This window comes from Puntigrus tetrazona, chromosome 2, assembly GCF_018831695.1.
Source record: "Puntigrus tetrazona isolate hp1 chromosome 2, ASM1883169v1, whole genome shotgun sequence".
NCBI lineage: Eukaryota > Metazoa > Chordata > Actinopteri > Cypriniformes > Cyprinidae > Puntigrus > Puntigrus tetrazona.
In genome coordinates this window covers 938,080-952,603 of record NC_056700.1, presented here as the reverse complement: position 1 = coordinate 952,603, position 14,524 = coordinate 938,080, and the positions used below count along the sequence as shown (strand labels likewise).

Here is a 14,524-nt window from a genome sequence, read left to right as displayed (position 1 = left end):
GCAGCTTTTTCACTCTTTTGTGAAATTTAGAAAAAAAAATTCAAAGTGAGGCGCTTTTTGGCACCCATTCACCGCAGAGGTTCGATTGTCGAGCAAGTGTTACATTTCTCCAGATCTGGTCTAAGGGAGTGTACATATCCAGCACGATTTTTTTTTGTTCAATGCTACAATTCTCATGGCTACAGCTTTTAAAGAACAAAATAGAACCGTTAAACATATGAAATGTCTTTATTTCACTCTGGTTGATAAAGAAGAATACAGTTATCAGACTTCATTGTGAAATTCATCCGTTCGTTGCACCCGTGAAAGTCAGACCTTCTCCATCTCATTAGTTTCTGCTTCGACTATACAATGAATCACTATCCATGCACGCTTAGCACGATATAAAGCATGAAGTTAAAATATAAAAAGGCTCTCCAGCGGCCGGTCCGTCATGCTTATCAGTTTTGCTGATTTCAGTGCTCATGGGATACTGACTGAACGACAAGTCCAAACGCAGCGCACTGCCGTAAATAACCCTCTGTGTGTTTTATGGAGCCGAAAGCGAGCTTAAGCATATAGATTCGATACCAAGAGATAAACACTGTTGATTTATTGTGCTGATATTTACAGTGAACGACAATGGTGTGAAATGAATGGGCGCCAGTTGCTGGTTGGTAGTTTTCCAAGAGGATGTGCCATACAGAAGCTGTGATCACAGGTGTGTGTGTGTGTGTGTGTGTGTGAGCGCGAGTGTAATACGAGTCGATCTGCGGTGGAGCTGCAAGTGACGGTTTCGTCCTCGAGGGGGCAGTGCTAGTCCAAGCTCTCTAGCAGGAGTCCAAGACGAGGCAGATCTGCTCAAAGACATCTTCTGGGGGCTGCTCGGCATCAATCTACATACACGCACACATAACACGGCTGTTAGAAAAAGTAGGGCATCAACCCACAGGAGAACTGTCATACAGCGCTAATAAATCCTATAAACACACAGCTGCTCTGCATTTGTTTATCTCTTAACGTAAAGACAGGTCCGCTTATGTTGTCATCGCCATCACGTTACCAAAACCCGCTCCTCCCTTCCCAGAAATCAGCTTTTAAATCGGATCCGATTTAGCTACTTTCATTTATCCGAGTGAAAGCATCCTGACGTGACGACCCCTTTTTAGCCTGGGGTCAACGTAACCAGTCAAAATGTTCCACTCGGTGGCCAAATCACAACAAACATCAGTGCAGTGACTAATTGCGTATTGGTTTTTCCATACCCACCTTGTGCAGAACCTCTCTGTGTTCGTAGTGACTGACCACGAGATTGACCAGGCTGCAGAATCCGTCTACTCTGCGTCGAGTGTCTCGGTCTCGGGCTTCTTTAGTGTGCAGGCTGCAGGTGGCCCTCTGCTGCAGCCTTCGACTCATGATGTCTGCAGAACATTCCAGGAACAGAACGATGTCGGGCTGCCCCATCTGAAACACAAACGTACATTTTAAGTCAAAAAGGGAAACGGGCTCTGAGAGCCTGCCGATTCCTTTGGCGTCTTTCACGAACACTCCAAAATACGCTGTGCAGGTGTTTCTAGTGTGTTTAGTGCTTTAATTACATGATTGCGTATTATTATATTGGATTTCAAACATAGTCTGAATGGATTCATGGTGTTCATATTTAATTGTCCTCTTTAATTGGTTTCAAGGGTTAGTTCATCCCAAAAGTTTTACTTATTGTCATTTTTATTCAATTAAAAAAAAAAGATAATTTTACTAAAACTTTTTTAAATATTTAAAAAATATTTCTGTCCCTCTATTAAAAGCACATTCCACCACAGCTGTAAAGCTTCAAAATACAGACGCTAATAATACAAATCTTTTTAAACCAATATGCAGCTTATCGCATACAGTATTTATTAGCAAACAAGAAGCATTCTTATTAATAATTCCAACATTACTTGCAATATTTAGCACAGTGTCACGAACAATAAATACAAGCAAATGAATGTATGCTTCTAATGAAGTTGGCATGGATTTATGCCCCGAATGTGAAAATATGGTTTAATATGATCAATTTAATTTGCTATTTTATTCACATATATACTAAAAAGTTGCTGTCTAGCCATAAATAAGCAAATACATATGACTTTCAGACTGATTTATTATGTACAACCGGAATTCTGAAAATGTTTGGCTGTTTTTTAAATTTGAATGAAATAACTAAAAGAATTTCAAATCACATGAGCCAATGTTTTATTTATAATACAACGTAAGAAATGTTTAAACTATGCACACAATGAGCTCATTTCAAATTTGATGCCTGCTACAGGTCTCAAAAGAGTTGGGACGGGGGCATGTTTACCATGGTGTAGCATCTCATCTTTTTAAAACAGTTTGAAGACGTCTGGGCATCGAGGTTATGAGTTCATGGAGTTCTGGCGTTGGAATTGGGTCCCATTCTTGATACAGTTTTCCAGCTGCTGAACATTTTGTGGTTGTTTTTGACTGATTTTTTTTTGTTTAACGATGCACCAAATGTTCTCAATAGGTGAAAGATCTGGACTGCAGGCAGACCACTTCAACACTTGTCTCTTCTATGCCGTATTTACCTGCAGTGTGTGCTTTTGCATGGTCCTGCCGAAATACACAAGGCCTTCCCTGAAATACACATCATCTGGAGGGGAGCATATGTTGCTTTAAAACCTTTATATACCTTTCAGCATTTATAGTGCCTTCAAAAACAACCACTGATCACAGAACTCTTTGAAACAGTTCACTTTAAATGAGCCTAAGCCCACAGGACTCTATGGGGCTTCTGGACCATGTTCACATGTGGCTTCCTTTTTGCACGATTAAGCTTTAGTTGGCATTTACAGATGTCACACTGAATTGTGTTTACCGACAGCGGTTTCTGAAAGTATTCCAGGGCCCTTAAGTGATGTCAATGACAGAATCTTCCCGATGAGTGATGCAGTGTCATCGGAAGACAGGTCTTCATCCTTGTCCCTGACACACAGACATTTCTCCAGTTTCTCTGAATCTTTTAATGATGCACTGTAGATTGAGATTTACAAAGCCTTTGCAATCTGAAGTCGAGGGACATTGTTTTTAAAGTATTCCATTATTGGAGATTGGAGAGCCTCTGCTCATCTTTATTTCTGAGAGACTCTGCCTCTCTAAGACATAAGTTGCTAGAAGTTTTCCCCAAAATGTCTCGTTTTTTCAGCCCTTTCGACCCTGTACCAACTTTTTGGAGACCTGTAGCAGGCATCAAATTTGAAATGAGCTCATTTAGTGGATAAAAGTCACATTTTTCAGTTTCTATTGAGACCTAATTCAACTTTTGGCTGAGATTTTGTATCGAAAATGGGTCACCAGCACATCCTCGAGATGTAGGTTTCAGTAGGGCTAAGCTCAGGACTCTGTGATGTATAATGCAAATGATTAATTACGCTAACAGAACTATTATTTCCCAAATTGAGCCTGGTGAATGTGAAAAGTGAAAATTAGGGTTGAAAGAATTATTGCAAAGCGTGTAACATAGCAGTAACGTGTTTATCACTGCAAAAATAAAATCTTCAGCATTTGCTTCTTTAAATCTATTGAAAAAGACTGAAATAACAGCACATTTAAATGCACCCAGATGCAAATGACATTTGAGAACCGCATTGAAGAGTAGACATATTTTCCACCTGTATCCTTCTTTGTAGAATAAAACACTGCTGAAAATGTCTCATTTTGTGTTTCACAAAACAAAGATATGGCCTTCGAACAACGTGAGTGAGTAAACAACATCAGTTTTCATTTTTCAGAGACCTATTCCCTGTTACTTAAAACGTCCTAACATATTTCAGCAACTGTTGCATTGTTTGTCAGAGTGGACTGCAGTCTCGCTTCCTGCGATTTCATCTTTTCCTGAAAAAGCACTAACCTTGGCTTCATACTCTTGCGCCTGCTTCGCATTCTTTGGGAAGCCAGTGACCAGGAAGCCCTTTCCCTGACGCACAGTGGACGCCATGGCCTCGCACAATAGATCCAGCAGCGTCTCCTTAAACACGCACAAAGGAGAAAACCCGATGAACGCACACATACGGATTCACGATCCGTAAGAACGGCTGGATGCATTAGAATGCAGATACAGGCGCACGCTTTAGATTCGAAGTGAGAAGTCTGATGCCTGGGACAAATAAAAGTAGTTCATAGCAAATGTTAATGACAGTCATGTTGCTAGGCAACACCACTGTAACATAAATCATCTGATTAAGTCTGAATCTCTCTGAGCCACATGCCAGACCTCAGCAAATAAACAACAACAACAACAGCCCAAGTTAGTGCCTGGAGGGCCTGTCTGCCTATTTTAGCTGCGCTCATAATTAAACACACCTGCTTGTCATTTTTATAGTAAACCTGAATATTTCAGTTACGTTTTTATGGCTTTGATTGTGCTTGATGCTTATCCCACTCCTTATTTTTCACTACATCACTTCCTGTCTGTTGTTAAATACTTTCATACATGCAAGCTTTGAGGTAGCTGATGGTTTGATGTTTGAAACTGGTGCGGCAGCATAGCTAACTGATCTCTTTCCTATCTATTTCTGCCCTGTCTTACACACCACAAATATTTTGGTAACACTTTATTTTAAGGTGTCTATAAAACAGAATGAATACCTAGTAAGCAGCCGTTGTACTTACATAAAAATGCACACTAAGCTATAGAACAGTATGTACTTACAGTTTGAAAATATGTTGAATAGGCTGCTGCTGTTACACATTAGTTACAGTCTGTTACACGGCTACTTATGTAACTAAAAGCTTGTCACATGTTAACTGTGTAACTAGACTGTACTTCATCTGTACTTTATTTTACAGTCCTGTTCTTCGTGTACATACTGTATACTTAATAATGTTATTACAATAAATAGGTACTAAACCTGACCCTATCCCTAAATCTAACCCTATCACCTTTAGTTACTTTATATTACCAGTTCTTTCTTAGGTAAGTACAGATACTATAAAAAATCTTGCAAACCACTTTTCTTAAACCCTCCTCTTCCCCAGCACCACCTGTCCTAGCTACGTTCTCCTTATTGTACATTTTTTTTCCACATTTATTGCACAAAATATATTATACTTGAATGTCTATAGTATATATTGTATTTTTGCTATTTTGTAGATTTTATATTTTTATATAATTCTTTTTATTATCTGTCTTGCCATCCTGTTGCACTGTAGAGCTTCTGTCACACCCAACATCTGAGTCTGCTGACAGCAGGACCAATATAAGTGCAACTTTGCATCTGATTTAAACAGCATGTTGCATCAGGAACAAGTGGATTTATTTTTAATGGTGCCCCAGATTATGTTGGAGGATTGCATGCCTTTCAGAGCATTTGACTGCAGATTTTTTATTTATTCTTTTTTCTTTTGTAAATAAGGCACAGCGTATTGGAGACTGATTTTCACAATGCTTTGTCTATAAATTACAGCTTTATATGAACAGAGTTGTCAAAACAATTACGTACTTTACTGACGAGTATTAAAGGACCCTACTCCTAAAAACTGTATGCATACTGTATGCAACTATGCATATATACTTTTTTGTGGGAAATGTTAACACTAGTGAAACTCAAGTAACACTTATAATAAAATAAGCCATGTCATGATTCTTTTATAAACTGTAAATGTCTAGACAGATACATGGATCTTTTAACAGGAACAGTTTTCAGCTTAACACCTTTTTTTTTAGAGATAACAGACCGAAAATATTGCAAATTAGGAATGTTTCTGGAAAATTTAAGCATTAAATATGTCCATTGCTCACTGGTTGACAATCCTGCTTCCACAACTCCGCAATCAGCCGTCTGATTGAATATTATTGTTGTTATTATTCTCTCTTTCAATGTGCACGTTTGTCCTTTGGGAAAATAACCAAAAATGTGAAACTTGTCTGCAGGGGCATATAACATTTTGTTTAATACTCTCTAGATCAAACTCTCTGCTTTCCCTAAATTATAATTGCCACCTATCTACCTCTAACACCAGGGAGTTGGTGTGTGTTTTCAGTTGTGTTCTACTTATGCTGCCTTTGTGCTCATACTTTATTTATTTTCCAAAAGCCTATTGCATGTGCAGTCTATGTGTGTAATTCATTATTATTGTGTCTTCGTGGTTTTTTTAAAGGAAGACTTTACGTGTCCCGGCACAACTTCCTGTTTCAACAGGAAGGAAAACTGTAAGTGAGTGCGAATGAATTTGCACAGCCTATCTAATAATTCACACAGCCTTTTTGTACACATCCAACCCTTAAACTATTACATAACACTTCTCAGCAAAATGTTACTGAGAAGTGTTACGAAATAGCGTGTCTTCCTGTGTTTGTTTCATAAGCTTTAAATCCAGTGAAGGTGAAGTTAATCGTTGTAATTTTCCTTAATGGGTTTTAACAAGATTGTGCACCTCGGGAAGCTGCTCTCCTCTTTCCAAAAGGTCTCGGAGAAATCGTCCTCTCTCACTGTGAGACTGCAACTCGCTGCACAGGATGTCCCCGGGACAGAGGCGCTTCAAACTGTACCGCTCTTCTATCTTCTCCGATTGGAGAGCTTTCCCCGATCCCGGCCCACCTGGTCAGAATGAGAAAGTTGAGATTAAACCTAAAATCATAAACTGTAAATAAAATGGATGGGAAAGACTGTTCTAAATAGTGGGGAAGAATAGAGAGATCCTCAGTAATTGACTGTCTTGGGAGATGTGGGATTGATTAGCAGAAGATGTCTTATGGTCTGTACCTCGCGCTATGGCCCACCCCGACCTCGCCATCTGACTGAAGTCCCACAGGCTATCATTAAGATTCTGAACACAGCTCGGGGCAGCCCTTATCTATCCAAACAGTCCAAGGGCGGCCTTCCCCAGGGTTAACGTCTCCTACACAGCCAACAGCTGTTGTCTATACAAATTTGGAATAATGCTTCAATCATCAAAGTAAAAAGTAAAAGGGGGTGTTGTCCTAACCAAAACAGTGAATTCAAGGACATTTTGTTGATCGCGTGGACTCTATATACTAGATAGCCCCACCCACTGATGATTCCCATTGGTTCAAAATCAATGTTTTAGAATTGTATCGCTATTTGACCGAATATCACAGTTTTCCCCTTTAAGTGTGGGGTGACAAATGACTTCAAAGGCCAATATTGCAGTTTTTTGCTGAAGCATTTTTCTAAAAAATCTAATGGCCTAAACTATAATGCATACATAAATAAATATTTTATATATTTTCTAATGCAATTTATTACTGTTACAAGGCTGAATCTTTAGCATCATACTCCAGTCTGTGGTGTCACATGATCTTTCGGAAACCATTCTCAAATGCTGATTTATATTTAACAATTTTGAAAACGGTTAATATCTTTGTTATATAAAAGGTTTTCCCATGTTCTTGGTCTGGTTTTGTCCTTTCTGGATGTTTTGTGCACGCGTGCAGTTGTTTTAGTTGTGTTAATCTCGTTTTTCACGGGTTTACTTCGAACAATGTTTTACTGCAACTGGATCTTGCATTTTTCTTTTACTAAAACAATCACCATTACAAGAGCATAGTGGCAACTGTAGCTTATCATAGGGTATCTGAGGACTGTCCTAGGCACAGCACTAGATAAAAATGATGGTGTGCTGTGATTATTTTTAATTACCTTGTTAAACGATCCATATAACGTTGTTTTTACCATATTGTTTCATCTAAACAGCACTGAGATACAATGGAGAACAAATAGATACATTTGTTCAGGTGTACTGCCTCTTAGATTTCAAAATAAATGGTAAGATTCATTTTGGTCATTAGAGATAACAATGCATTCCTTCACACAATCATTCACACAGCAATCCTACCCAGCCACTGTTTATTTCTCAATCCTTCACATCCCCCCCCCATTGCCGACATATGTTTTAAATCCCCCAAAAAGCATAAATTATGCTTTTACCCTGTTAAGCTACTCTTAACCTCCCTATTCTACTCTAGACATCTGGGTGAAAAAAAAAAAAAAAAAAAAAACTTTCAAAGACGTCCCAAGTCTGGCTATTAGGTCTAATCTAGTTCTTTTTCTTGACAGGTAGTACAGATACAGCTCTGATAAATCTTTCAGCAAGTCTTTAACATGTCAGTTAGGGTGGTCAAGTGCACTCGAGAGTCTCACTTTCTCAAGCTATCAGTCTCGAATCTGTCCATCTGACTATCGACAGCCATATCCATACCGACATTACAAGCCTTACTGCTGCTGGACCAAACTGCTGAAGCAACAGATGACAGGAACACCGACCGTATCCACCGTGTTCAAAGGACAGCCAAATTGATTTCTTTAGTCTCTTTTCACCACAAAGAGATGTAAAGCTTGGCTTTTAGTTCACTTCACTACATCCCAGTTGGCTAAACCTTTTCAACAAACATGAGGGGAGGAAAGCCCTAGCGCATGAAAACTCATACCATCCTGACCGTCTGCTTTCCATTTATCCAGAACATGAGTCATTTTCAGATAAAGACCGACAACAGTTTCAATTAGGAACCTTATTAGGACACTTCAGAAGCTTTCACCTGCCTCCAATTTCACAGTTCATTATTCTGTTTGTGCATCTGTGTCGCAAAAGAAACTCGATAGTGCGTGTTATTATGTCTGATGTAGCTTCAACGCTGTGCGGTATGTGTTTTGCATCGCGATACTGCTTCTTGACCTGTTCTTCTGGGGGAAATGTACGCACGACAAAATACTGTTTTGCATGTCTATAACGAAAACAATGTGCAGTGAAATTATAGTTTAATGTGATAACGGCGTTTTGTCAGCTAACATACCAATCACAAAGATGACCTTTGATTTCTTGGTCTCCACAGGAAAACCTGGTGGCATATTGAAAAAGAAATTACAATAAGATAATCAACTTTAGCATGTCAGAATGCAGTACGATCAATGGTGGAAAATACTGACAATAATGGAACAAATGAAATGCACGGTTACCGATAAGAAATAAATGACAGTAAATTACATTGTTTTTATCAGTACCAAGAGAAATTGTCATGGTTTTCATGGTCAAGTCAGTGGTTATGCATCAAAATAGTTACAGCTGATTTGGCACGTTTTACATCAGATTTGTGCGAACTATCCTATACTTCGACATGTGAGATTCTAGTTTTTAGAGGCACATTCAAACTCTTTCGTGACTCTTTTTGCACATTTTTCAGCCTGAATTTTTCCACTTAAGCACTAAGATCTGATAATGAATGAACTAGAATTAAACTCAAAAAACACTAAATGTACATGAAGATAGAATTTCAAGGGTGATTTTTCCCAAAGACCAAGAATTTAAAGCTGCAGTCCGTAACTTTTTTTGAGGATAAAAATAATCATAAAGTCCATAAAAAGTATATAACCAGCCAAACTATTGCCTTGCTTTAGCCTGATTTACAATGGGGTAAGCTTAAAATAATCTTTTCTAATTTGGGTGGTACTGGTAGGAATTTTCATGAAATTTGAGTATCATGTCTGTAAACAAATAATTTGTCCCGGCTAGTAAGGCTATATCGCATATTAGGATGCTGCTTGTGTTGGATTGTTCATATCTTTTTTTTACAACAGCTGGAATAACTAAATGTATGATTTTGATGGCAGATTGTAGTCATTTTGTGTGTAATCCCAGGCTATTTGTAATCAGATGTACATTTAAAACTGGATAATATATAATTACATTTCAAAACCAGTCATGAGGGTAATTTTTTGTGGTTCAGGGTCACAAAACATGTTTTATATTCCAGTTTTAAACGGGTCTCTGATTACGGATAGCCTGGGATTACACACAAAATTATTAACCTGAATTTTTTTCTACTCAAACTGGCAATTTAACTAATGTACCAATATCGGTATCTGAATCCTATCGTTGTATCCGTAGTTTGATGTGTTATGAGCTAATTAACCAATCGTTAGATTTATTTCCCATTGGTAGCGCAATTTATTGTAATGCTTTTTCCCTCAGTTGGTCAGAACAAACGTGCTTGTTCAGATGACAACGTTCGGCTAGAATCTGAAATACAGTATCCACAGCAGTGCATGACTCTTGTAATAAAGTGAACTGCGCAAATAAATGCAATTTCAGGTTTTCAAACAGGTATTGTGGCAAAGAGGCAAAAGTCACGGGCTACGGCTTTAGTTTAGCGAGACAATTTATATTTTCTTAATTGTGTATTTCCCAGTTTATTTCATTATTCATTATTAAACTGCATTAACAAGCATACATTTATTCTTCTATCAACAGTGTAATAAAAAATAAGCCCACACATGAATACGGTACACAAAGATCAGCTGAGTGATACTGCGCTCACTTTCTCCAGTCGCCTCTGCATATCCAGCCACCTCTTCATCGGTCTGCCATAGAGAAAAACACACATAAAAAAAGGAATTAAATTACTTTTTAAAAGCTCACAGATCTGAACAGTAAGACAGTAATTCTATGATCAAATGCCCTTCCGTAGATCCTCTGAACAATGTGCCATCCAAACAGAATGGATGAAGAATGGATGCTGTATGGATGCAGGTAATCACTTGTTAAGTCTATCTTTCTCAAAACACTCTACATAATAGAGTCAGTGTTCAACGAAGCAACTCCACATTCCTTGGTAACTAGTTCTAAAGTGTCATTTTCAAATGACTTACAGAGGCTTGGGATCAGCTGTTAAACCGTCAACCTGAGAAGGAAGTACTTTAGGAAGTTTGTTTCCTGATTTCATTAACTCCTTTTTTAATGTTTCTAATTTTATTACTCTTGTGCTATTGAACTGTTGCATACACACAATTTTGCACTTATTAGCCATGCTGATATTGCTGACATAGAGCCATAACACACCACATTATTCCATCACATTCAAACCTTCCTCCCATTCTAAAAGGAAATTAACCATATTTTTTCTTAGTTTTTAACATTGTTTTTGCATTGTATCATTTTCAAATTGAAACGCCTCCCCAACAGATTTCTCATTACTGCAATGCAATGCATTTTTATTATTAAATTCAATTTTTTGCTGAATTGAAGTAAAGAATTTCTTTTGAGTAGTTTCTTCAAAACTAAAGGGGCCATAAAAAGCATTTCATTATCGTGAGAGTAATGTCACAATGCACAAAATGTACAAAATTTCAATGGTCCTGAAAATAGACCATTTTTTTTATTATTACATTTTTACAAATGTTTTTTTCTTGTTGTAGTTTTTTTTTTGAGAGAGAAAATATGACACTTCTAGACATTCATTTTATGAGTTTCACCGGGCTAATTAAAACAAAAGCTGTGAGATTCCTTGTGTTTGAACTTAAAAACGCAGCAGAAAACTGGGAACTTGACAGTATGTGTCGTGATTACTGTGATTAAAAGAGTTTCTGGGCTGTTTAACAGAAAAAACCTCAGGCGGTAACTTGCCACTTTTTACAGCGTTAGAGAAGATGAGATGAAAAAGAGAGAGTGTGTGGGAGGAGTGCAGGGTGCCGCTGATGAGCGTGTTTGTGATGTGGGCAGGCCAGCCGGTCCGATGACTCACTGGCAGAAAGAGAGAGAGAGAGAAGTGATACACAGACCCGCAAGCCTGCAAACAAGCTCTAACTTGGATCACTTAGACCACAAAGCCTATCCAAATACTCCACAGTACACGACCAGTACTGCTTGATCACTATAGGTCTTTTCAATGATTCTTAAAGTTTTTATATTTGGGCCCCTCAGTCTGAAATTTTTGAATACATCCATGGCCTGCATACAAATCACATCAAAAGAGAGCTTTTTAAAGTCGTTTTTTTTTTCCAGGACGCATCTTTTATGTTGCTTAAAGCATGATTCTAACAATATGTCAAGACGGTGCTTAAAACAAAGTTGCTTCAAAACAGGTTTACTTATGTAAAAATGGCATTGCCGTGGTACATAAAAATATGGCACTACTACTGCACATCACAAAATATTTTATTGCCACTTGGAAGTAAAAAAACCCCAAAAAGTACTGCATTACAATACATAACCAAAAATCATGAAAAAACGTATTGCATTTACATTTAAAAAAGATGTATATATGTATATACGTACATCTAATATATAATGTATTTATTTATAGAATTTATATACACATATATATATATTTATTTTTATTTTTTTACTGAAAAACAAGATTAAACTATTGATTATTTGGCAGTGAAGACCTCTGAGTGCAATCTCTTCCATCACATGTTTTTGCTCTCACTCCTTTACTTGTTTTCTCTCTCTGACCGTGGAGGATGTTTTCTCATGAATATCAGTCTGCCTCTCATTCATTAGCTGTGCAGACTGAACAGCCACGAAGGTCGGCTTGATGCGCTGTAGACGCTTGCCTTGTGTGTGTGTGTGTGTGTGTGTGTGTGTGTGTGTGCGTGCGGAGGAGCCGTGGGCGCTGCAGGAAGTGCTAGATGCATGATTTCAGCAGACACCCCGTCCCATAATGCAGCACAGACTGCTTGTCCTCATCTACATTGCCTTTTGATACTGCTGGTAAAAATATCATTGTTTTAAAGAGCAAAAAAAACCACCCGCCAAAAAAAAATTCTATGAAGGAACTATAGTAAAACAATGGTAACAGATATCCCATGTAGTGAATGAATACCATAAATATACTGCTGAATATAATACCATACACAATATAATTTTTATGGTAAGTGCATAAAAGAAGTGAAATTCACTTCAAAAAATACCACAGTGTGGGTAAAAGGAAATTGTTACTATTATTGTACTCATCTAAGAACATGACCCTATCATGGTAATTGTATAAAAAAAAAACCTTAACATATAATCACAGAATTAGTAAATTAGTCCAAATAATCATAGCATTAGTATTACCATGTATCATGACTATGGTACAACCTCTTAAAATAAGCTTGGTACAAAAAGTCCACATGCTGCATGTTCAAAACATATAATTAGAATGCCGTATGCCCCAAAACATGAATTTAGCATGCTGCATGCCCAAAATCAACAACAACAACAACAAAACAGAACAAACATGCTACACAGTTACTACTGAATGGCAACAAATTTAACCTACACATTAAACTCTGCAAATCATCCACAACACAGACCTCTGCCATTATTATGTAAATGAGTGCAACCACTGATATAACAGATGGGAACAGATTAAAGCAAAATCCGGTGGCTCTTGAGGCTTTTTCCTGGCATAGTTTCCTTCTCATTCCTTTTTTGAAGAAAGAGTCACTGCAAATTAAAACTAAGTTGTTCTAACTGATCGCTTTCGTCTTGTGATGAAACATTTCCTACTTGATGAAAGTGCCCTTGTGAAAAAGAAGTGCTTGTATTTAACGTGCACTTGCGATGTGCTTTAAATGTTTCAAAAAATTGCTTTAGTATAATATATTAATGAAATAAAAGGCCACTTAAAGAGAGTACACTTTTCATGATTTAAATACACTTAAGTAAATTTTTAAATGTGCACTTTGCAATGATGTCAAATTCATGTTACACTTTATTTGGAGGTGTCCTGGTTACAACGTACCAATACATTTAAACACTGAGTAATATTAATTAACTACATGTACCTATTGTATGGTTAGGTTTAAGGCTACTTGCAAGCATGCATAATTTATTTATACTATGATAAGTAAGTACATGTAACTTTGCTCAGTGCTAGACATCGCTGTCCACCACCATCTATAAAACCATTCCAGTAGAGCTCCAGAGACTCAAGAACTCACTGAATGTCAGTAAAACGTCACGTTAAAACATGAAGGTACAGAACAAAAATGGGAAAAAATATTTTGATTGGAACTGGAGCTTTTCTGCACTGTAGACGAACGTCTTAATCCAAGTGACTGACAAACAGTCACAGTACAGAACCAAGCCAGCGTGGTCGGAGCCAAGAACCTGCTGAACACGTCTCACACTGAGCTGGAGACTGCTCTGAGATCAGTCCTCATCTACAGAAGTGTTTTTCCCTGTGTGATGCTGGCGGCACGGAGAGTTTGCTGTCGGCAGCGCCGCTGATGGACGCAGATGAAAGGGTCACGGTGGGAATGTGGGTTGATCCACATCCATAAACACTCTTCACATCATCCTCCACGAAAGAGCCCTAATGACTGCTTTTGTCTCACGCAGACACGATTTTAAACAAATAAAATGGAAAAAAGCATGACAGCCTCTCCATGGAAAGCACAGAGAAGCAACAGTTTCAGGAATTTAGTTTGACAGATATGTAGCAACAGGGAAGGTCTAATTGGTTGGCCGCTTTCATGTAGTCCTGCCATATCTGTTGGTAGATAGCAAGAAACCTCTGAATGGAAGATAGCATGTCTCTGTGTTTTGTGTGTGTGTGTGTGTGTGTGTGTGCGCGTGTACATGTGGTTGGAGACGAGGTGAAAGGAAAAAAGCAAGTGAAGAGAACAAAATGCTCCCAGAATAGCAGGAGCAATGATGGTCCCAGGTAGTTTTGAGCTTATTTTAAATTGTGGATCAATCTATGAAGCTGAATCTAGTATTCTGATCTTCTATATACTGAGAATGTAACAAGCTATAACAT

The 14,524-nt window shown here is 37.9% G+C and overlaps 1 protein-coding gene across 3 annotated transcripts in view; it reads right to left on the bottom strand.

The window, feature by feature from the left end:
- Positions 1-209: 209 nt before the first annotated feature.
- The window catches only part of ak5 (adenylate kinase 5), a 76,637-nt gene continuing 62,322 nt past the window's right edge, over positions 210-14,524 (bottom strand). For 2 of the 3 annotated variants that reach the window (XM_043257420.1, XM_043257413.1), the window contains exons 9-14: positions 10,316-10,358; positions 8,795-8,839; positions 6,418-6,581; positions 3,893-4,009; positions 1,249-1,443; positions 210-875 (exon numbers count right to left, since the gene is read on the bottom strand). In XM_043257420.1, the coding sequence (XP_043113355.1) occupies positions 810-875; positions 1,249-1,443; positions 3,893-4,009; positions 6,418-6,581; positions 8,795-8,839; positions 10,316-10,358 (630 nt within the window). In that variant the 3' untranslated portion in view covers positions 210-809. The remainder of the gene's footprint in view (positions 876-1,248; positions 1,444-3,892; positions 4,010-6,417; positions 6,582-8,794; positions 8,840-10,315; positions 10,359-14,524) is intronic. The other variant, XM_043257429.1, reaches the window with a different exon arrangement.